This window comes from Orbicella franksi, chromosome 11, assembly GCF_964199315.1.
Source record: "Orbicella franksi chromosome 11, jaOrbFran1.1, whole genome shotgun sequence".
NCBI classification, from domain to species: Eukaryota; Metazoa; Cnidaria; class Anthozoa; order Scleractinia; family Merulinidae; genus Orbicella; species Orbicella franksi.
Window position 1 is genome coordinate 19,760,874 of NC_138155.1, and position 24,526 is coordinate 19,785,399.

The window sequence follows — 24,526 nt, forward strand, 5'->3', positions numbered from 1 at the left end:
CAGTTAAGACCTTGGGGGAAGGCTCCCCATATTAAACCTTGTTCAGCAGGGGGAGGGTTTATAAAAATTATGAAACTTTATCTTTTAATGCTGTTTAATTGTTTGTTCTTTTCAATAGCTCGCCCAAAGGTTTTGTTAAAATCAGGAAGGCACATGCTAGAAGGAGATAGTGTCAACCTGACTTGTAAAATTATTGAAGGTTTTCCTGAACCAAAAATATCGTGGTTTAAAGATGGAACCCGTCTGCCTGACGAGGTGAAGACAACTTTGATCTTAACAAATGTAACAGACATGGACGAGGGAAGGTACACCTGCAAAGCACAAAATGCTGGTGGTAGTTTCAGTGGCAGCATGTATATCACAGTTAAAAGTAAGTTAATAAACATTGTCATGAATATACCAACAATTGAAAGCATCAGAATTTATTTTGCTAACTTTCTTCAATAAGATATTGCTTATTGATGACAATATAAAGTTGGGCTTCCTATTAAAGGATGAGTTGTCATAGTCTTGAAATTATTGTCATTATCAATACTGTAAATATAGAAACCCTGTAAATCAGCCGTGTCTGTTGAAAATTCAATCCAAGTATACCTATGTTGTGCACAAGTCACTGGACATTCTGAGGGGTTAGGAGTTTCAAAAGCCAAAAGGAGAAGTGGTGGGGGAAGGGGAGGGTGGTCTAAGCGAAAACATCTTCGATGGGAGGAATGTGAATATTTCTTTGGCAAAAACACATTGAGTTGTTGTGGTCAACAAAGGCAGAGTTCTTAAATTGTTTTTACCTCTGTTTTGAGCAGCCGACAATAATTTAATACTTGTAGTTTGGCCTTGGTTTTAAAAAGATGGTGACAGGCAAGGGTCTGAAGAATCTAAGGCGAAGATAATGAAAACTGTCACATCTTTATTGTTGTCTTGATGTGATTCCTATGTGACTAAAATTGATGATCATTTTATTTCCTCGTAAGTTACGCTAGAAACTGCCAATTTTTGATATTTGTTTTAAGCAACCTTTACATTTCCCAAAGGTGGCTACTTTGTACAGGTTTGAATGTAGTACAGAAATATTCTATTTAACCGTGCACTAGCTGATACCTCCACTCAGTGCACATTTGTTTTAACTGGAAAGTACATGTACAATTGCATGCATACAACTTTTATATCCAAGGGTTTTACTAAGTGAAAAACATCCACCTCATTGTAATCTATGTCTTCTGGCTATGCTCTTTTGAATTTAACTCAGTATACATGTACTTATTTAGTCCTTAAAAGTAACAAATGATTGGAAATTACGTGAAAACAGCAAATTCACTCCTTTACTTTTTTTGCTTTTCAAGCTCCACCTACACTTAATCCGGAACTCAGGAATCGTTCTGTTGAATTGAACTCCACACTGAACTTGACATGCATTGTGAGAGGTGATCGGCCGCTACTGATTAACTGGACAAGGAATGGTGTGGATCTTGGTAACAGAAACAATAACACATACACTGTTGATCACATGACTTTTAACCACACAGGCTTGTATGGATGTATGGCCGAAAACTGGGTGGGAAAGACACATGCTTTATTTTGGATTGACGTAACAGGTAAGGTATCAAATTATTAAAACCATGGTTTCCAATCAATAACCGAACCGGTTTAATGACACTTTTGGTTCAGTTGTTCAAAGTTGGTGCACTTCTCAATCAAGTAATGGCATCAATAGTTTTTCACATTTTTGCCTTCTGTTGGATATTTAACATTTTAAACTTGTAACTATTGTGTTATACCGAGCAAGACTAACTTTAATTTCCTATAAAAATATTAAAAGCAACTATCCTCACAACTTTGAATAAAGGAACCTTTTCTCCCTACTTTCAGGGAATTGCTACTTTAAGGAATTAGCGAAAAGGACATCTTGGATTGATTTTGTTTCGAGTCCTTTTTGTTTTCAAGGAAATTCTGAAGAATCTGTTCCCTTTTTCACTCTTTATACTCTTAGGGTTAAGTTTAAGGGGAAGCTGTTTTTTAGCAGTTGCCAAAAGATAGTGCTTTGAGCTGTTGGAACAAGTTATGGAAATCAGATGTCTACTCTCTGAGGGTCAATATTATTTTTATGGGGGCTATGCGTACCCTCTGAACTTTATAGTGCATGGATGCACTGTTTTTGTTAAAACTCATAAGATTTATGTTACATGTAAGTAATAAATAACTGTTAGTAGGATTGCTTTCAGTCTTGAAATAAATTATTATATTAAACGTGGAAAATACACAGTACAAAATGCTGAACCTAGGGTCGAGGCTATAAGCAAATATTTTGGGCTTACCCCTATCATTCAGTATTCTTATTGAGCTTGGAGGGGTCCTAAAGCGCATGCGCTGATTTCAAACTAACTTGAAAGATGTTGAAGTTATCGTGGTCAAGCCTGGAGACTTTCCGTGAAAAGTAAGGTGTGCTAATGATTTGTTTATGATCCTTGACGCTTCTTTGACAATCTTGTTTTCAAAGGAAGTTTTGTTCAAAGTTGAGTTTCAATTTTTGTTTTGTGAGATTTTAGATTGTTTAAAGTTGTTCAAGCTAAAATTCTCCGTTCTCACAAAACAGCACATTCAGGCCAAATAAAGGGTTAATGACTGCGTGATTTATTTTATTGTTTGATTGCGCTAGCTGAGACCATCAGTTTAAAAGAGAATCTGTTGGTAAAAAGTCTCTCCTCAGATTTGTGTTTCTCCAAGAAACAAGTCTGTTACTGAGGGCTACCCAGCAAACTTCAGCTGCAAAGCCACAGGTGTTCCCAAGCCAACATTGTCCTGGACATTTAATGATGGGGACCTCCCATCAGGTGTCAATCAAAACAGTCTTGGTGAAGGATCATTTCTGGAGTTGCCTGACACTACGAAGCAAATGGAAGGCAGCTACAAGTGCACAGCAGAAAATAAAGCTAACTCAAGGACTTCCTCTGCTTATCTTCATGTTTTTGGTAAGGATAGAACAATACATAGTATACTTTAATAAAGATCATCACAGTTATGAATGCAACTCAAGCTGTTTCTGAGAGCTGCAAACATAAACCCTAAAGAAAGTCAGGCTTAAAAGGGATTTGAAACCTTGACCTCTTAAGAGTCGGTTTAGTACTCTCATCATAAAGACAACTGTATTTGTGAACTTGTGCCACATTTGAACCTCACTTATGATCTCCAGCTTCCTAGTATCTTGAATTCCAATAATTTTCTCTTGAATATCTTGTTTAAGGTGGCCGAACACAGTTTTCGTGCATGCTTTTGCTGATACAGTTCAGTGCGCGCACAAGGATTGCAAGAAACAAACATGCCGTGAATAGAGCGATCATTTTATTTACTGAATGCCCGCGCTATCTGAACTATTTTTCCCTATAATTGAACGCAGTGTATTGATGGCTTTAGTCTTTTATTACAAAGATATGTTAGAAAAGGTAACGATGCAAAGAACCCAGCAATTCTCAGCTTTTTCTTTGTTACCGAAAGAACCCGGTTAAATGCAGCGCATGCATAGTAAGTCAAAAAATTGTGATTGAATGAAAAATTGCACTCTCGGGAATACGCCTATTTCTCGAGACCCACTCTTTAGAATTTCATGAAATTTGGTAGGAAAATACTTTAGGAAATAAGCAACTGGAGTATTGAAAATAATTGAACTTTAACAAAGGAAATTCTAGATATTCCAGGGAACCTTCAACAAGGGATAATTAAAAATCTCTCTGTTAAATTATTAGCAAAGTGGTGTTAACTTGTGAGAATCGCTACAAGCTTATTCCATGCAAATTATAAAGAAAATCTAATGACTAGATTTCCTACAAATCAACAAAACCGATTTTAAAGACCTGTTTATATTTATTCATGTTGCCATGGCAACGGTACACACGTCAGCTTAACTGTCAAAAACCAAAGTTTGTGTTGTTAACTTGCTTGCTGCCATTTCTGGCGATCAAGGGATCAAGGGTCTTCGAGTAAAAGGTGAATGAAACACAGGTATCAAAAACTGTGTTCAGCCACCTTAGCTCATATCTTGAGACGGGCTCAACTGTATAAACATGTCAACATTTTTACCCATCTCCAGAGACAAATATTTGTAATGGATGTATATCCATAAACTGCTTATGGCCACAGATTGTGCTGATTGGCGAATCTGAATCAACTCACATGCTTAAATTCATTTTATGGCGAGTTTGGTACTTGCATTGCCATGTTGAGAAAAAGGTGAATTGTACCTCTTTTCTCAGTAAATTTACATGTAGGGGAGATGAAGCTCAAACTTGGTGAAGATAAATAGAGAATGAAAATATTAAGCACTCCTGATAATAAATACCCCAAAACACCATGTGAACAAAATTGATATAAGCCCATGACTTATTGGAATTTGACTGTTTTCTGTTAAACTTTACTGTTTGCTTGGTGGTGTTTGTCTTTAAAGAAAAACCCAGTGCTGAAGTAAGCCCAAGGCCTTATCCAAAACTTTCAGTAGGAGATGAGCTCAGATTAACTTGTCAAGTCAATGAAGCTACTGTGAAGATCATATGGAAGAAAGACGACGATACAGTAATCCCGAGAGCACAGATTGATACACAGTTAGATGGCAAATTGAGCAAACTCTTTATTGAGGGAGTTGTTGAGGGTGATAGTGGTGAATATTCTTGTGAAGCACATAACAGACCAGGTAGTGTGGTCCGCTCTTCTGTGAAGATCAATGTCAAGGGTAAGATGACTTTTCCATTTGTTTGGTAGAGGATAATTATCATTTTTATAATATTCAAATTGTTTTTGCATTTTGATTGGTTCTTACTTATGATCTTTGTTGTTTCTTTGTAACATAAAACAAATAGATTCTGCTGTTCATTTGCTCAGCAATTAATCACAGAAGAAGAAAAAATGTAGTAAAAACATCAGTGATTCACTCACCTGTTGGTAAAAGTGAAGAACAGTTGCCAAGAGATATTGTTGGGCGGCTGTCAGCCAACTGTTTGCCGACAGACGACCAACAATTCTCGTTATGTTTCAGGCCAAAGTGTGGGCCAACTGTCGGCAACCTATCGGTAACCTGTCGGTGGGTCATAAACTGAAATGATCCTAAAGATTTACTTATCTATTGCTTCTAAAACTACATAGAAAGGGGAAAAGTCAATTTAAAAAGATACCTTGCCCAGCACTTCCGATAGCTACTACGGCTTTTGCCCCGTGGACATGTTTCTGATGGCCAGTAGGTGTTTGGAATGGTAAAGCAAGATACTGGGAGAAGTCTAGTTTTTGCATTCCAGATCGCCAGCGAGAGACCTTGGTAACCAGACTAGTGCGCAATGAAGGTGAGAATGGGATAACCAAAGCCAAACTGCCAGGTTACCTTGACGAGTTCAACTGGAGTAAACTCCATCAAGAGGCATTTGGTGATTGATGTTCAACTGGAAAAGTTTTGACTCTGTTTTTGGTCAATTTTTGGTCTACTTAACACTGTCGATAATGTGTCGGTAACCTGTTAGCCGACAATTGACCAACAGGTTACCGACAGCCAAAAATGGGAGCCATTGTTCATTACTACGTGGCTATTACCTTGTGTGCCACTTTTTTTGGTCTTACCACATTTTGATGTCATCTGTGATCAATTAACTGATTCATAACAACATGAAATCTATTTGCTAAACAAACACAGGCGTTTTAGTGGAAAATACAGTACTCGTGAAATTCATATGAAAATACATCTGGAAGCCAAGTGACATATTTTCATGTGCTCACTAGTGAGGATATTGATGACGTCATTTCCCACTTTTTTAGGGTTGTTTGCCCAAGCAGTCAGTTTGTCTATAAAACAAGAAGAAATTTACTTAGTGGCTTGAAGATATGCATTTTATTTTCTCCTGTTGAGAGCAATATTTTACGCACTTACTGTACTGTGCTTGTTTGTAAAATGTTTTTAATACTCAAAATAAATTTCATATATTCATGCCACCGTGTAATATCCTCTATTTATTACTGATCTTGTCCCTACAAATGGTAAAAAATGTTACAGGTAGTCTTTCATTGTCACTGTTGTGGCTTAACTGCTATGACCAGCTGCTGCTAAATTCGGCAGGGTGATGCTGGCAGTACTACTCTACAATACTACAAATCTACAAGTCTACAATAATATTGTATAAACTCATAACTGCATATTTGTAAGCTACATGCTATCTATTAAAGGCACAACACCTCAAAGTAACTTAGCAGTATATGTGACAGATGGACTAAATTTAACTGCTCACAATTTGGGAATATGTGGGGGCTGCAATGGTACCTCATGGTGACCAAATTAGACATCCCGGTCCTCCAGGTTGGGTGTTGGGCATAGCACTGACAGACCTACCCCATAAAAAGCTAATTGTTACAGAAACCTACACCAGAGACCATTAAGTTTTGGCAGCAGAAACAACACAATCCAAGCAACTGGACCAATGACAAGTGTTGAATTGGCCAAACCCAGTTGAAAGCCAACATCTTAAGAACAGAGCTTCTGTTTTCAAAAGAGAAGATCAGAGTTGGCTGCTGGAATGTATGCACCATGTATCAGACTAACAAGCTGGCTCAAGTCGTAATGGAGATGGACAGGTACGGAATAGACATCATTGGGATAAGTTGAAGGAAGATGGACAGGACCAGGGATGATAAAAGAAAGAAAGATCTGGGCACAAGATGATATGCTCGGTATGAAAGGACAACCAACATGCAGAAGGGGTGGCGATCATCATGTCAGACAAAGCAGCAAAGGCATTGACAGAGTGGTAGCCATTTAGGGAAAGACTTGTCATGGCTATATTTAACTCCAGGTACACCAAACTCACTATCATGACATGCTCGCACCCAAAAAAGATGCTGAGAAAGAGAAGAAAGATGTTTTCTATGATGAGCTACAGCAAGTCAATCAAGAGGTACAGTCACATGATGTGCTTTTCGTAATTGAGGATTTCAACACTCATGTTGGGAATGACAGTAAACGCCATGATAAGATTATGGGGAAGAATGGGTGTGGTAACATCAACAGCAACAGATGCAGATGTGTGTAAGAAGAATTTATTTTGGCCATTTGAGGAAGTCTATTGCAGCACAAAGAGATTGGCAAGATGGCTTGGTCATCACCAGATGGCAAGACGCACACCCAGATAGATCACATTATCATTAGCAGCAAATGGAAGAACTCGCTTTCAGGCAAGGAGATACAAAGAGGAGTAGATGTCTGGAGTGACCACCGGTTGCTGATGGCAGCACTGACCATCAACCTGCACAAAACTAAGTTCCAGAGACCAAGACAACCTCTAAGCTTGAACTCAGAAACTGCTTCCAAGCCCTTAAGGAAGAAGTGGTGGAACCTGACCTCTGCACTTTTCACTATTGGACAGTGAGAGAAGCAGGAGAGAAGTTCCTTTGATTCAGAAGGAAGAAAGAAGACTGGATTCAGGAAGGAAAATGGGACAAGATGTCAGAAAGAAAGGGGATGAAGGAGAAGATAGATTCTGCAAGGTCAGAGACAGTGAAAGATTGCTACAGAAAGAAGTACCAATACCTGGACTAGGAGGTGAAGAAGATGACCAAGAGGGACAAGAAGGACTACATTGAAAATCTGGCTGAGAAAGCAGAAGTGGTTACAGCATGGCAAGAACTGAATATGCTTCATACCATCGTGAAGATACTCAGAGTTGGATATAACAGTGGAAACATGCCTGTGAAGGATGAAACAGCAGAGTTTTGTCTCGAGTAGAAGACAATCTAAAGAGATGGCATGAGCATTTCCATGGTATCTAACCCTAACCCTAACCTCAATCGTCCTAAACCTAAAAACAAAGCCCCAACATCCGAAGATTCTCAAGACATGGACATAAACACTGAGCTGCAGTCAATCCAGGAAATCAAGGCCATCAGAGAGATGAAGAATGACAAAGCACCTGGATCATGGAGTAGTCGACATCACCACTGAACTACTAAACACAGTAGAATATCTAATGCCCACCATCCTGCTGAAGATTTTCCACGAAAACTGATTTCCAAGAATATGCCTGAAGACTCTAAGACTGCCTTGATGGTGAAGCTGGTGAAAAAGGGAGACCTATCTAATTGTAACAACTGGAGGGGTATAACACTCTTGAGTCCTACAAGCAAAGAAGAATGAAGAAGAACATGCAAAGGAAATTCTTGCAGTGACCACATCTTAATGCTCAGGCAGATCTTGGAACAGTTATGAAAATGGACAGCACATAACAAAGAAACAAAAAAAGAGTGTTAATCACATCTATGCCAACTTCATAGACTTTGAAAAAGCGTTTGACAGTATTCCCAGACAAATGCTATAGCACATCCTACGACACAAGTTGGCACAGACTTCGCTCATCGAAACAGGTGTCAATCAAGGATGCATACTCTTCTTATTCCTATGAAGCAAAAGATGACAGGGGCGTTTGACGGACTTTCTCAAACATGCTCAGTGACCTTCATTATGCAGATGACATTTTCCTCTTAGCCTACCGCCACAGCGACATGGGGGCCATGGCCGTGGAGCTATCATCTACAGCTGCTATGCTTGAGCTCGGGTGGGTTGGTTGGTGGGTGCGTGCAATGGTGCCTGGGACATCCAGAGGCCTCCACATTTGCTCACATTTAGGGTGTTCCTGGGTTAGTACTAATCAGCTTTTGAACAACCAAGGCGAGATTTAGAGTGACACTGTGATTGTCTTAACCAAGAACTCAATGCAATGACCCTGGTCAGGGCTTGAACCTGGACTGCTTGGGCCCAAGTCCAGTGTGCCAACATTAGGCCACTGTTCCTCACACCTGACCTCCACGGAGGTCTGTTGGCATCCCTAATTAACACCTTAGGAACAAATTCATCCACACATGATAGAAACAAGTCATACCAGCAAGCAGTACTGGCGTCAATGTCGTTGTCAACAAATACAGTGTCCCAAGGGAGGTACTGCAGCGCTGACTTTAAGCCAGACAGGTCAGCTTTCTTTAGGTTGTAAAAAAACCGATGCGATTTCTTTAAGCAGGTAACCTTGGTAAACAAGGAAAAGTTAAACACAAAATGATCAGAGCTGAGGTCCTCGTGAATGCTAACATCGATTATTTCAAAATTTTTTATGAGTTTAGAGTAATTTTTATCTAGCTGTACAATCATACAATGATACACTAAGGCGGCTTATATTAAGGAATCTTGTATTCTGTTTTAAGCTGTCCTCAATATCATTGGATTGACTTGTTTAATGTAATGTAATTTGGAATTTGTATTAAAGATTAAAGGTTAAAGATTAAAGATAAACAACACTAAATTAGAAAACTACCAAACGGAAGTTTTGTATAGTCATGCTAAATGTTCCCTACTCAGGTTCTATTGCCAGGCTGGCTCTGGAGTGGTATCATATTGCGGGACCTGTGCTTGGTTGCATTGTCATATTTGCTGTTGGCTGGTACATCTGCAAACGTCGAAGGGCAGGTGAAAAGATTTTGCTCAAACTTTGAGCGATAGGTGCAAAAAATATTTACCAAAAATCCACTCACAGTACGGTAACTTTTTGAATACTATTTAAAACATCTCACTGTAATTCATTTCTGTAAGTGACTCCACAATTAAATCCCCAAGCATTCTCTAGAAAGTTAATGTCAAACCTCGTAAGAAGGCTTAACACATGAGTTATTGTGTTTTCAACTAATGCAAAACGTCAGTTCAATTTTCTCTTGCGGGGTCAGCTTAAGAGCTTAAGTTTCAATAAGTTCTTCTTACCTTTAATCAAAGTATTACCATGCTATGAGGATTTTTTGGTAACTTTATTTTTGCCATTATTGCTCGAATTTTCTGGGGAAATCATCTTAAAAGTGTTTATCTTAGTCCTCCGTTTTGCTGTGCTAGTCTTGCTAAAAGATTTTGTTTTAAAGAAGAAATAATCCACTTTGGCTCTCTTCTCTACCAATAAGTCACAGATTCATAAGAAATTTAGTTTCAGTGCCATGTAAAACACTTCAGTTGAACTGCTCAGCCCAAGACATCAATTGTTGTCACCTACACTGTAATTTAGCTACACCAACTAGTGAATGCCAGATTTTAGAACATGTATTTGATAATAGACCATAAAATTATTCGTATTCTCTGTATTGGACTGGAACTATAGCTTGCAACTGAGGCTAACGCTGGGAATCTTTTTAAATCCAAATGACATTTATCTCTTTTTAATGATATTCCCCTGCATTGCAACCTAGTTCCAGTCCACTACAGAGAATATGAATGTAATCTATTGCTATTTAAGAAATCACTCCAAAGTCCAATATAGCAATTTTTATAGAATTTTTAACACACCTCGGGTCTGGCACATATTACACCTGACATTATTTTTTTGTTTGTGTCTTTTGTACATGTGCACATTTACAGCTATGGCAAGACTGTAAGTCGAGAATTTTTGTTGTAATTTTCTTTAACTGTAGGTGATTACATAGTATTTTACAACACTGGTTTTGAACATCCACCGATAACCCTGAGAAAGCTTGGTAAATACATGTAGGAGATTTATTAAATGACAGAAAATTCTCAGAAAAAGTGCCACTATCATTGACTGGAAAAACGTTGCAAACTTCAAGTGTACACTCTCACCTCAGCTGTTGAACGAAACAGAAGGGAAAGAGAGTTGAAAGAAAAAGAAAAGGAATGTTTTAGGTGAAAGCAAGTTCTTTAAAAAAAACATAAGCCACAAACCTACCAGAAAAGCTTAAAGGGTTATCATGGGGGAGCTTTTGCGACAATGTCCAGTCCAGTACTAGGGACATTGGACTGGTAATAATAGAACAATCTGATTGGTTAAATTTAGTTATTGGCCCTCTGAAGTAGCCTAGTCGTGTAGTAATACAAGGTATATTAGTGCCCTGAAGCTTTCAAAGGGGTGTTATCATAAGAAATGCATGGGCAAGTTTTGATCTGAGGTTGAACTCAGTCAAAAACTTATCAAAATTATCTCTCCCTCCTGCTGACAATTTACATTGTAGTTTCTTTTGGCGTTCAAATAGGCACATTTTATGAATGAGTGAAGGTACTTATTCATAAACGTACAGAACTGTATTGGTCAAAAATGGAGCAAGATCCTCGTGAACTACCTTTGAGCATGAGCATGCACGTATGGGCATGTTTTGAAGTACAGGATTTCAACCCTGCAGTCATACAATATTGGGAAATGTGGCATGAACTTTCTCTGTCTGATCTACCACTGAAGTCAAGAGGGGTGGGTGGGAAGGAATGAATTATGGACAATAATAACCTTTGTGACTGGGTTTCGTGAAGGAGGATCTGTCCGTAATTGAATAACTAATCTCCCTTTCAAGTTGGTTTTTAATTTTTTGGTCTTGGATGTACACACAGTGTGTTGCTTTACTTTATTCTGTTATTGCCCAGTCATAGAGCTCAGTAAGTCCAGATATGCAATTTTGATTAAGGCTTATTTTCAGGTTCTTTGGCTGAGGGAAGACATACAGTAAGCAAGACCTCTGCATGAACTACACTTTTGAGGAATGCATGTCTTTAGAATACAAACTGATTAAAGAGGCTTTTGGATTATAAATATGATAACAACAGATAAGAGGTGCCCTTTAATTTTTGCAGAATGCTCTTCTTCAACAAAAAGATAGTTTTATAGATTTGTTAGGTTTGTCACATTGTGTTTCAATGTATCACAAAATCACTGACTTATATATAAGTAGTTGCAATATTTTTTTTATTAGTTAACCCTGCACTGTCATGATTTTAATAGTGTTGACTTAAATTGTTTAGTCCGGATCAAGAGCAAGCAGTTGAGATGCAGTTGCTAAACGTTGAAGTGGATGAATGGGAGATTGCAGTTGACCGTTTAATACTTCAAGAGGTGATTGGCAGGGGGGCATTTGGAGCAGTCTGGAGAACACTTTTGAGTGAATCAGATGGAAAACCTGGAAATCGGACAGTTGCTGCAAAATGCTTTACACGTAAGGTCATGTACAGATGTACTGCAGGAGTAGCAAGACAAACAGAGATATGTGCTATTGCTATACTAAATACTTAATTGCGTTAAAAGTATATATACATTGGTGTGGATATAGTAAAATGAAGTAAAAATAATAGTTATGCATTGTTTATGTTTGCTTTTTTGCAACTTGAAGAATATACACATGCATACTTTATATTATTTGTTATGCACTAGGTCATTAAATAGGCAGCTAATACATGTGGTTGATGTCGACCTACCAAAGAAAGAGTAATTACACAATTTTGCGAAAGCTTACTTTCTCTATTCATTCTCATTCCATGTTAATGGCGTTCTCTCAGCAGTATACTATATAGCTACTATTAATAGTTTATTTGTACCTTATTATGTTGTGGTGTTACTGTAGCCACTTCTGGCGAAGATGGGAGGAAGTCTCTGATGAGAGAAATTGAGCTGGGAAAGTTCCTTGGAGGAAATCATCAGGCAAACATTGTCCAGTTTATTGGCTGTGTTACCACCCAAGGTAAAACGTTGCAATTATTGTGCTTGGTAAATGAATTATGGAAATTATTTTTCGTTTGGCTGCCTTCTTGCATGTCTGAGAGCTCTATTTGATACGTTATGCCTAGGCTAAAATGTCTCCATAGGTCTAAGTAGAATGAAGCGTGTGACCTGTGGAAATACAAATGAAATGAGGTTGTGATCATTGCAGTTGTTGTCACAATTTAAGCAATTGTAAGTTAAGCCCTACAAAAGACTTTTGGGCTTCAACAGGATTGGGACCTGTAGCCTGCATTACTGCTGCAGTGCAGAGCTATGAAGACCCATAAATTGGAGCAGACCAGTTTATTTTATCCTGTGAAAGGAAGTGAAATGTAGACTGAATGATGTGAACTGCAGAAATACAATAGAAAATGTAGTTTGTGATAATTAGTATTGACATAAAGTAATATTTTGCCGACATGAATCTAAGAACTGGGTGCGAGGGTAGTACGCAAAGGCTCATGGGTGGTACATTTGTAAAAAGAGACAGTTGAGAAACTTGTGACATTCTACAGTCAGCCTTGCCACTAGCACTTTCGCATAAGGTTTACTTTTATTGCGAAATTAGCGTTATCTAATTTGTTTTTTCATTCTGTTGTTTATATATCAACCTTAAAACCTCAGAGGTGGCACCACTGCATTTGGTCGGGGGTACACGGTCCCTATTTTTCCTAACAAGAGGTTTTTGGGGTTTACGTGTCCAGCTTTGGCGCATGTGGGACATTACTTAATGTATCGTTTATCCACTTAGTTGTAAGCTTACATTCACAATTAAAACATATCTTGGGCCTGGCTGACCAACGCACCCATGCCTCAACCTTTGAGTGTGTTTGGTTGTGTAGTGAAGGCACAATTAAAATGTGATCATAGTTATTGTAATTTAAGCAGAAGACTTCTCAACCTGTAAAAGGAAATTAAACTTTGTCAACATTGACATTGCATGTCCAACATTGTCAAACAAGACACAACAAGTGCTCAACAACACAGCAGACCTGGACCACACAATCCTGTGTCCTGTATAGTAATTGTTAGGCAAGCACATTTATCAAATTTCACAGTAATATAGAGCACCTCAAAAGGTGAGTTGACTGTACATGCTATTCTTGAACATGCTCTCATGCTCTTAGTCCATCCAATCATGGTCATGGAGTACTTGGTGCGCGGTGACTTGCTGGGTTATCTGAGGAAAAGCCGTGGAATCCATGATAAGTATCATCTTGGACAGGGAAATTTTTCAGAACTGCAAATATATGACCTAGTGTTGTTTTCCAAACAAATCGCTGCTGGTATGGTGTTTCTTGGATCCCGAGGGGTAAGTAACCATCTCAAAAAAATAGGATTGCAACAAAATTCTACAAGCTAACACATTAACACTCACAAAAAAATTCATACTCGTCCTGTATTTTATTACAAACTCTAAATCTCCATGTGGTAGTATGTTGGTGTTAAGTCATTTTTTAAGCATATTTTCATTGAATAGGTTTTCTTCTTTACATAGTGTTAGGTCTGTGCTTGAGCCTATTGACTCCATCAGGCCAGGGCTTATCTCTGTTTTCAGTAGCATGAAGGGACTATGAATATTTCCACTCTCCCCGCCCCTCTTCTAGATGGTATGCTAGTCCATCGCAGGGCCACCCCCAGCATTAAATTTGCTGCTACCCATTATATGGACCTGGGTGAGGGACGCACTGCGAGAGTAAAGTGCGTTGCCCAAATGCACTCAGTCCTGACTGCTTGATCTGGAGTCCAATGCAGTAACCCGCTCTTGATGATATGTACTTTGGGAGTGGAAATACTACTTTGTTATTACTCGTGCATTGTAAGGCCTAGTGTTGTGAAGCACCTGCAATCAATTTTTAACAAAAAATTGTAGCTTTTGGAATTTGTTTAGAGTTTGAATCCTCTCCTATCCTTGGATTGCAATATAGCACTGACTTATTTGCAATGGTCAAAATGGAAGGCCCCTGGTTTCAAAAAACTAGGAAAGGGTGTTGGCTTCTAGTCAAATTTATGTTTTTCTTTCCAGAATTACAACTAAGTGATACTTTTTGAAAAGTGTTAACATATTCAAAATGTAAAATAATGACTTTTTGTAGATAATCCATCGAGACCTGGCAGCTCGTAATGTTCTTCTTGATGACAACTTTGTTTGCAAAGTTACCGACTTTGGTCTGGCTTATCAAAATTTCAAGTATGGCCATGGCAATGCTAAAAAGGTATCTCACTTTACAATTTTACACACCCAATACAAAATTAACGCAACAATACTGGCCGCAAGGGAATCACTCAGGGTGGCTCAAAACTGTTTCCAAGGTTTTTCGGCATTTTCTTTATTGAATCAATACTTTCACTCTTTTTACTTGACAGTATAATTTTGACATCAACCAAAGTCTCAATCATTATTAAACAAGTTATTAATAGTTCATGTAAGTTATATCCTTTTCCTGATGCAAAAGTTTACCATAGCAATACTACAGGCCATTTAAAAGATGGTTAAATTTAGCTTCAAGTACTCACAATTCGTTTTGCCAAGTTTAAAGAAAGTGTTTTAGGGTCTTCAGATCCACCTTGATTTTTTAAATGTTGATTTAGCTAAACAAAATTCAAATGAAACATTCCAGTGTCAACTTACAAGCTTTACACTGTTTGTATTTACAGGGCTGTATACCAATCAAATGGACGGCACCCGAAATTCTCTCAGGAAGTTTTGCCGAGCTCTCAACCCAGAGTGATGTGTATGTACAATACAAATTCTTTTGGTTGTGCCTCAGTTAAGGCTCTGTTAAATAAGGCCATTTTTCTTGTAACTTAATTATCTTGAAGTTTTGTTGCGCCGTTGCAAAACAAGTTGCACAAGACATTGCTTAGTTTTACATTTACTGAATATATAGAACGATGTGGCAAAAACTAGAACTTGATTCTACTTTGTCCAAGGGTTTTTGCAACAAAAACTTTGAGAGACATGTTCATTTCAGGGAATTATACACTAAGCAATTTTTCATGCAACTTGTATCGTAACAAGAATTAGTAAAGATGAATTAATCGACATGACACGAGCGTGGGACAAAGAAAAATTCTGAGTCCCCGACAGGGCACGAATGAAATGTTTCATTACCGAGCTTAAAATTCACCATCTTTATTAACTTATCACTACTCACGATGAATTTGATAGCGTTGATCCTAGCAGTATGCAGGACCCCTATCATATATGAACTCAGTTAAATGAACTTGCTCTCCATGAGTTCTCGTAGCTCAGTGGATAGAGCGCCCGCCCGGTGTTCGGGAGGTCATGGGTTCGATTCCTGTCGGGGACTCAGAATTTTTTCTTTGTCCCACGCTCGTGTCATTTTGATTAATTCATCTTCACATTTCATTACCGAGCTTAAAATTCACCATCTTTATTAACTTATCAAGAATTAATAGTCAGACAAGTTGTGCAAAGAATTGCCTTATGTAACAGTGTTATTAATCTCATTGTTTTTGTCAAAAGGAAAGTTAAAACAAGTAGCTACTTTCAGAAATACTGCTTTTTTTGCTGGTCATTGTTGCAACACACTCTGGCTGGATTCTCAAGGATTTGACAGACATACTAGATGAGATAGTCAACTACCAATACAATAAGCATTAAAGTTAATTATTATTCAGTTGTAAAAAGACTCATGGCCAAATTTCAAATTGGTCGACTAGGCATGTCATCATGTTGTTTGCTATGAACGCAATAAATTTGGCAGAATTTCGAAAGAGAAGGAGAAAAGAAAGCCATGATTTTGTAATAATTTTGCATTTTGTTCTTCGATCTGTAGAATTCTAGTATGCTCTCTCACCTGATCTTTAATGATCTTTAAAGCAGTAATTATCTTCTTATTGCACTCCTTGTAGTTTTTCCTTGAAAATAGTACATTAGTTTCACCCAAGTGTGATCTATTTTACTAATTTACAGGTGGTCTTATGGAATTGTCTTGTATGAGATCTTCACCATCGGTAAGTTTCAACATTTGATGAGTAATGACAGCAATGAAAAACAAAACAAAACAGAACAAAAATTAAAATCATGCAGTGTCAAACAACTAGCCAGCAGATCACAGCACACTTACATACATGTACTTAAATACGATTATTATTATTATTATTATTATTATTACTATTATTACTATTATTATATTTTTCTTATCAAAAATAGAGGAGTGTTTATTGTGACAAAAACTAGAGCTAAGCTTTACAAAATGCTATAATATTTACATAATTTGATGTTACTAGTATTACTATTATTACTGTTATTACTATTATAATTATAATTATTATTATTATTATTATTATTACAAGTCCTTAAAGTCTTGCCCCTAAATTATGGTGCCGAGTTCAATCCGTAAGCCTAGGGCAGTCATAAGTCTGCTGGATTACTTGATGGATAGAGTCCTCCTAAGTATGTGAGCAGTTCCAAGGAGGACGTTCTTCTGTAGCTCTGTTATTCTAATATTGCCTGGGATTTTGCCGATGTAGGTTTTTGTTCCCTTCTTGACAAGCCCGAAAGCTCCAATGATCACTGGGACAGTTGTTGTTTTCATTCCCCACGCTTTCTCGATTTTAGTCTCAAGATTTTTGTACTTTGTGAGCTTTTCCATTGTTTTCAAGGAGGTGTTCCTTTCTGTGGGGATGGACATATCGATAAGCAGACAGGTTCTTTCCTTTTTGTCTTTCACCACTATGTCTGGTCTGTTTGCTTTTATCTCTTTGTCGGTTTGGATTGGCACGTCCCAAAGTAGAGTCGCTGTTGGTTTTTATTATTATTATTATTATTATTATTATTATTATTATTATTATTATTATTATTATTATTATTATTGTTGTTCTTGTTCTTGTTCTTGTTATTATTATTATTATTGTTAATAATAATAATAATAATAATTTAAAAACGATCTCTGGCTAAAAATGTTTATAGATATACGAGCTTTCGACTGTTAGATCTACAGTCTTCGACGGGTAAAGATGAATGACGAAATATGAATATAAATGAGTAAAAATAAAAAGCATGGACTATGTAAATTAATTATGAATGTGTGTAAAAAGAATGATGTATTGCCCAGGGAGTGGGCAGGAATTGTTGACAGCATTTGGAGTCGCCATAGTATGCCTCGATTCTAGTGTTTTCCTTATTCGGAAACTGCCTTTGTCAATACAGGAGGCGTTGTTAAAGTCAATGGAATGTTTGTGGAACCATGCATGTTTCGCAATTTTGGAGCCTTTAGCCGCTGTTTTGACATTTGTTACGTGTTCTTTTCTTCGGGTGTTAAATGCTCTGCCAGTTTCACCGATATAACACCATGAACAGTCGATGCAAGGAATTTTGTAAACTTTGGTTTGTGAATCCGGAGCAGGACGAAATTAAATTAAAATAAATAAGCCGTTCACCACTCTACAACAACAGTTTCCAGCCCCGAAATTTCGTCCTCCTCTGGATTCACAAACCAAAGTTGTTTACAAAATTCCTTGCGCTGGCGTTATATCGGTGAAACTGGCAGAACGTTTAACACCCGAAGAAAAGAACACATAAGAAATGTCAAAACAGCGGCTAAAGGCTCCAAAATTGCGAACCATGCGTGGTCCCGTGAACATTTTATTAGACACCTTAAGATACCAGGACGGGACGAGCTAGGACGGCTACCGGAAGTAAATTCACTCAACCGGGCATGCGCACGAGAACCCTCGACTCATCTCTCTGCCGTCCTCATCTCGTCGAGGACGCCATTTCGCCCGACGAGCCGTCGTATCGAAAACGTGAGTATTTTGCTCTTGTTTTGCCTCGATAACTGTTCCAATCGACTTTATTTTCAGTTATATTGATAGGAATGTTTATAAGGTTCAAAGTTTTCGTGATTGTAGTGTAGAACAGTACGCTGAGATACGAAAATGTGAATAAAAATATTCCTTGTCTGTTCGTTTGTGTTTCTACAGTCACTGTTCAGACGCTATCACGAGTGAGCAGGCTCAATACAAACTATATGCATTGAGAATACATCAGTGTAAGTACAGTTGATAAAATGTTGTCAGAATGAATGCCATGGAGCATCTATCGAGCAAATAAAATACATATTTTCAAACGGACGTTTAGTTTTTTTTATGCTAGCCGGAACTTGAAGCAACGTTTGTTTGATTTTTATGATGCTTGTTACAATTACAGATGGAAATTGAGACGTTCACCAAAAGTCAGGATTCTTCGGCGACAGAATTCCAAAACGCTCTAGTGGTAACTGAAAAGCCATCTGAAGCAGGTCGATCAGATTGTTTGTTTAATTTTTCATACGGAAATTATGGTTTCTCTATTAAAATATTGACAGATGTTTGCTTCACTTATACAGAAAAAGAAATTCAGCATCGCTGTTCACTATCGTTTAAGCCTAATAGGATAAGATTTCTACCATCTCTTTTATAGTCCAATGGATATCATTGCTTCTGTGAATAGCTTTTACGAGGTTCGAATTATTGACGTCGCCGTCCTTTGCGAAAATGCACATCTTAAGCATTTTCTTTTTGAGGACACTACGGGACCCGCGAAAGTTTCCCGCGTCCACTGCCGTTGCCGTCCTGGCCTTCCCGTCCTCGTATCTTAAGGTCCCTATTGACTTTAACAACGCCTCCTGAATTGACAAAGGCAGTTTCCGAATAAGGAAAACATTAGAATCGTGGCATACTATGGTGACTCCAAATGCTGTCAACAATTCCTGCCCACTCCCTGGGCAATACATCATTATTTTTACACACATTCACAATTAATTTACATAGTCCATTCTTTTTATTTTTACTAATTTATATTCATATTTCGCCATTCATCTTTACCCGTCGAAGACTGTAGATCTAACATCTATAACCATTTTTAGCCAGGAATTTTTATTATGCTCAACCCTGGCTACGGTCCTTCAATATTTAATTATTATTATTATTATTATTATTATTATTATTATTATTATTATTAAAGATTCGCACAGCTGTTGATGATATTGAAGCTGGTTTCGTCATTGGCTCCGTGCAACAACAAGTTGCCTAGGGAAGCCAAGAAACATCCCTTGTTTGCTTTTTCTCTTCTTTCTACATCTCCAGCACCTTTCTAAGATATCTTGCCGACCCCAACAATGCACATCTCTGGATCAGTCCAACAGGAATGCCCACCTCAATGGCTCTCAGATTGTCCTTCAATCTCAGTGGTATTGATCCCAATGCTCCCACTACCACTGGAATAACCTTTGTCCTCACACCCCACGTTTTTCGAACTTCTCTTGTTAGATCTTGATACTTTTCAACTTTTTCCTCTTCCTTCTCTCTCACCCTATTATCCTCTGGATTTGCCACATCTATTATCAGACAGCTTTTGTCTCTCTTGTCAATGATCACCAAATCCGGTCTCTTAGCCCCTATTTCATGATCTGTTCGCACACTGAAGTCCCATAGAAGTTTGTAATCCTCATTATTATTATTATTATTATCATCATCATCATCATCATTATTATTATTATTATTATTATTAGTATTATTACTATTACTATTAGTAATAGTAATTGGACCGAGTGGAGTACGATTCGTATAGGAAATCGATCTGTTGGAGAAACAATAAGGGATTAATTGTACGCGTGAACAGATTGGACTTTTGAGTAATTTCCACAAGTGGCTGCCGCAGCCACGAGTGGAAATTAGAAAAAGTCCGATCTGTTCACAAGTACAATTAATCCCTTATTGTTTCGAGAAAAAAGATCGATTTCCTTTTAATAATAGGGCAACTATAAATGTAAGCTTCTATTTGACGTCTTTTCATTATAGACGGTGGCTAGAATGAAGCCACGCTGTGATTGAATATTTTAGTTTTGTAACTTTGTTTTCTCAACTCTTTTCGCCAAAGGTCTCCATAAAATAATTTCTTTCTTTCGCAAACGAGCCTCAAAGACGAGCATGTCCCAAGTTTGCATTATGAAGTTGGATTTTATTGACTTGAGAGCTGTCAAAACTCTGAACGCGTGAGCGACTTTTTGATTAATGACCTACAGGAAAGGAAGTGCACGTTGAAACGGTAAAAGCGTTATTTTACCGACAAAACTCCCATGAAAACGTATTTGGTGTTTTTTCTTACTGGCGCTTCTTCATAAGCTTTTTGTTTGTCTGAGATGGAAAACGTTGAATTTTTGTCCGACTCCATTGCTCAAATGTGACCGATACAATTAAAATTTAATTGTTCAGCTCTCGATACAATTTGGGATAAATTGGCCCGCTTCCAACCAATCAGAAGCGAGTATTTACGGTAGCAGTATTATTAAGGGAGTAATCACGTGAGTAATTTGAAAATCAGACGAGCGCGAAGTGCAAGGCCAATTTGAAATTACGAGCACGACTACTCCCTTAATTGTACGACACAAGGTCCAATTACTAATTAATCGTATCTACAACAAATTTCGGGAGAAAAAATATCTTTTGAGAACTTCGTTTGAGCGAAAACCTCTGTAGCGCTTTTCATAAGCGTTGAAAACTGTAGAAAACAGTGCAAAGGAAGCCATTAAAGCGCGCGTAATTGACCTACGAATAACATGGGTGTCCAATTACTGGTATCCAATTACAAAAAGTACAAATTGGATACCTGTAACTGGACATCCACGTCATCGCACGCTGATTACATGATAAGTAGGCGTGTGGAGAACCAATCACAATCGAGAATTTTGTTATAGATGCGATTATTATTAATAGTATTATTATTGTTTATAAAAGTTCCCTTTACTTCGTTAGACTTTGTTACGTTCTTGTGTTGCCTTAAAACCCTCGAGATTTCCTAAGCACCTTGATTCACTAACGATAGATAATAAAGGAGAAAACTGTTCTTCCCAAAATTCAGTTTTTATTCGTTTGATTGCGAGAAGAGGGTCTGCACTGAGATTCGGTAAAAGTGAAAAAGGAACTAATCTCTCGTTCATGCCTAGCTTAACCTTAAATTATTTAATAACTTATCTCCATTTATAAAAAAAAATTAACAACTAGAATAAAAAATTAATATTATAATCGTGTCTATAACAAAATTCTCGATCATGATTGTTCTCTGTACGCCTATTTGACGCGTAATTAGCGCGCGATCACATGGGTGTCTAATTACAGGTGTCAAATTTGAATTGTTTGTAATTGGATACCCACGTGATTCGCACGTCAATTATGTGCACTTTAATGGCTTCCTTGGCAATGTTTCCAACAGTTTTCAATACTTATGAAAAGCGCTACAGACGTTTTCGCTCAAAAGAAGTTCTCATGAGACATTTTTAATTCCGAAATTTGTTATAGATACGATCACATAGTAATTGGACCTCATGTCGTACAATTCAGGGAGTAATCGTGCTCGTAATTTCAAATCAGCCTCGCGCTTCGTGCTCGTCTGATTTTAAAATTACTAGCGCGATTACTCCCTGCATTGTACTCCACACGGTCCAATTACTATTACTTATTATTATCATTATTATCATTAGTAAAGGGAAGCGGTTTTTTAAAACATTTAATGATAAAAAATTGCGATAAAACATTTCGTAAAAGCATATTAAAAGTTTCTTGACGACTTTTCGACGTTTTGCTAACGTCATTATCAAGTTAAAGAGTAAATGATACAAAGTGTTCAAATACTAAAAATGCAATAGGTGATTGGAATGTTCTTTTGAACAAAGCGTGTTGCATGAATAGAATCAGTCTGCATGTTGAGACTAGGACTGCGCTCCTTGATGAAAAGCATCTCGTAGACAAGGCAATCAAATTTTCCTTGGCACTTTGTTAGAATGCGGAATTGGTTTTGAGGAGGCTTGTATTCCCATGGGCTGTCGAAAACTGTTTACCGATCGCAGAGTTTTTATGTTCAACAATATGTTAGTCGAGATTTCAAGCTGTAAAGCCAACATTATCTGAATCACACAGATCACATGTAAAAGAGTAAACAACGCATTGTTGATTTACGATTGGAGGCTTGATTTCTCTGGGCTTGAGGTCTTGTTCCAATTTTCTGCTGATAAATACGGGTTATAGTGTACTACCAATCTACTACATTTGCCTTTGCCTTTTAACTGCGTTAGCTGATGTTTGATCTTTGAAGGGCAAAATCACTCACACAACGCTGCTGTCTTCCTTGGTTTTCTTTCTAATGCCAAGAGAAAAGCTCTGAATGGTTTTGGTAATGGTAGAATTAATCATTGCTGAGGGATAATCAAGTCAAGTAAAGATGGAGTGTAGTCTACTGCATTCTTGATTGAAGGCCTCAGTCGTTGAGGATAGCCTCCACCCCAGCCTGTCTTTTACGATGGAGCTTCCTGTTGACAAAAAGATCTCCTTTATCGGCATTGAAATAATCAAGACCGAACAAAGATCGACACACAAGTATGTAGAAAGCAAACAAACACTGGCTTAGTGCTGCATTTTCAAAGCCACACAGACAAGCGCTATAAACATTGCTTGCTAAAAACAATGATCCATTGTGCGTATACTTTATCCTCAACGACTGAAGCCTTCAATCAAGAATGCAGTAGACTACGCTCCATCTTTACTTGACTTGATTATCCCTTGGCAATGATTAATTCTACCATTGCCAAAACCATTCAGAGCTTTTCTTTTGGCACGAGAGAGAAAAACAAGGAAGACAAGAGCGTTGTGTGAGTGATTTTGCCTTTCAAAGATCAAACATCAGCTAACGCAGTTAAAAGGCAAAGGCAAATGTAGTAGATTGGTACTACACTACAACCCGTATTTATCAGCACAAAATTGGAACAAGACCTCAAGCCCAGAGAAATCAAGCCTCCAATCGTAAATCAACAATGCGTTGATTTCTCTTTTACATGTGATCTGTGTGATTCAGATTATGTCGGCTTTACAGCTCGACATCTCCACCAACGTATTGTTGAACATAAAAACTCTGCGATCGGTAAACCGGCTTTTCGACAGCCCATGGGGATACAGGCCTCCTCAAAGAAAGCCAATTCCGCATTCTTAAAAAGTGCTAAGGAAAATTTGATTGCCTTGTCTGTGAGATGCTTTTCATCAAGGAGCGCAATCTTAGTCTCAACACACAGACTGATTCCATTCGCGCAAAACTCTTTGTTTAAAAGAACATTCCATCACCTATTGTATATTTAGTATTTAAACATTTTTTATCATTTACTTTTTGGCCTGATAATGACGTTAGCAAAACGTCGAAACGTCGTCAACAAACTTTTAATATGCCTTTACGAAATGTTTTATCGCAATTTTTTATCGTTCAATTATCATTATTGTCATTATTATCATTATTATCATTATTATCATTATTATCATTATTATCATTATTATTATTATTATTATCATTATTATTATTATTACATTGATGGATAGATTGATCTAATACGAAAGAGTTTTTTTCTTTAAACCAACTTGTAACAAAATTACAGCACACCTGTATTCCTTGACAGGAGGAATTCCATACCCAGGATGGTCAGAAGGCAGAGTAGTTCGCGCAGTCCTGGACGGATATCAAATGCCAAAACCTGACCACATTGACGACCAGTTGTAAGTTTATGTACAACTTTTACAATTTTTTTCACAATTTTTTACAATTTTTACCTTAAGTAACATTAAAGTGCGTTGCAAATGTTAAATGCATTAATGGGAACTTTTTTTGTGTGATATCTGAGAATCTGACTGGTTTTGAAAATGTTATGTGACAAAAATAACTCAAAGCTAATTTTCTTTTGACGTAGTAAATGTTTCCTGAAAACTAATTTATTAAAGCATGTATTAAATAAGACTTGTAATGTCTATAAATTTTAATGTGTATGTTTTTAGGCATGATGTAATGACAAGGTGCTGGAACTTAAACCCTGAATTCCGTCCTCCTTTTGAAAACCTACGAAAAAGAATGGATACATACCTTCGTGAGGAGGTTTGTAGTGATGAGACAATTAATAATCGAGGTTAACAGAATTCCATGGACTTGTTTAAAGACCATGACGATTATAATTATACAATTACGCAGC

General features: G+C 37.5%; 2 protein-coding genes across 2 annotated transcripts in view; both read left to right on the forward strand.

The window, feature by feature from the left end:
* The window catches only part of LOC145503235 (TBC1 domain family member 22B-like), a 279,621-nt gene that overhangs the window by 74,443 nt on the left and 180,652 nt on the right, over positions 1 to 24,526 (forward strand). The window lies entirely within an intron of this gene.
* LOC145503273 (fibroblast growth factor receptor 1-like) overlaps positions 1 to 24,526 on the forward strand; it is a 40,104-nt gene that overhangs the window by 12,085 nt on the left and 3,493 nt on the right. Inside the window, exons 7-21 of the mRNA XM_081482769.1 lie at positions 119 to 370; positions 1,338 to 1,589; positions 2,691 to 2,963; positions 4,433 to 4,714; positions 6,900 to 6,914; positions 9,362 to 9,469; positions 10,400 to 10,412; positions 11,786 to 11,976; positions 12,382 to 12,498; positions 13,646 to 13,830; positions 14,615 to 14,734; positions 15,177 to 15,253; positions 16,459 to 16,499; positions 23,963 to 24,059; positions 24,336 to 24,432. Coding sequence (XP_081338895.1) covers positions 119 to 370; positions 1,338 to 1,589; positions 2,691 to 2,963; positions 4,433 to 4,714; positions 6,900 to 6,914; positions 9,362 to 9,469; positions 10,400 to 10,412; positions 11,786 to 11,976; positions 12,382 to 12,498; positions 13,646 to 13,830; positions 14,615 to 14,734; positions 15,177 to 15,253; positions 16,459 to 16,499; positions 23,963 to 24,059; positions 24,336 to 24,432 — 2,120 coding nt within the window. The remainder of the gene's footprint in view (positions 1 to 118; positions 371 to 1,337; positions 1,590 to 2,690; positions 2,964 to 4,432; positions 4,715 to 6,899; positions 6,915 to 9,361; positions 9,470 to 10,399; positions 10,413 to 11,785; positions 11,977 to 12,381; positions 12,499 to 13,645; positions 13,831 to 14,614; positions 14,735 to 15,176; positions 15,254 to 16,458; positions 16,500 to 23,962; positions 24,060 to 24,335; positions 24,433 to 24,526) is intronic.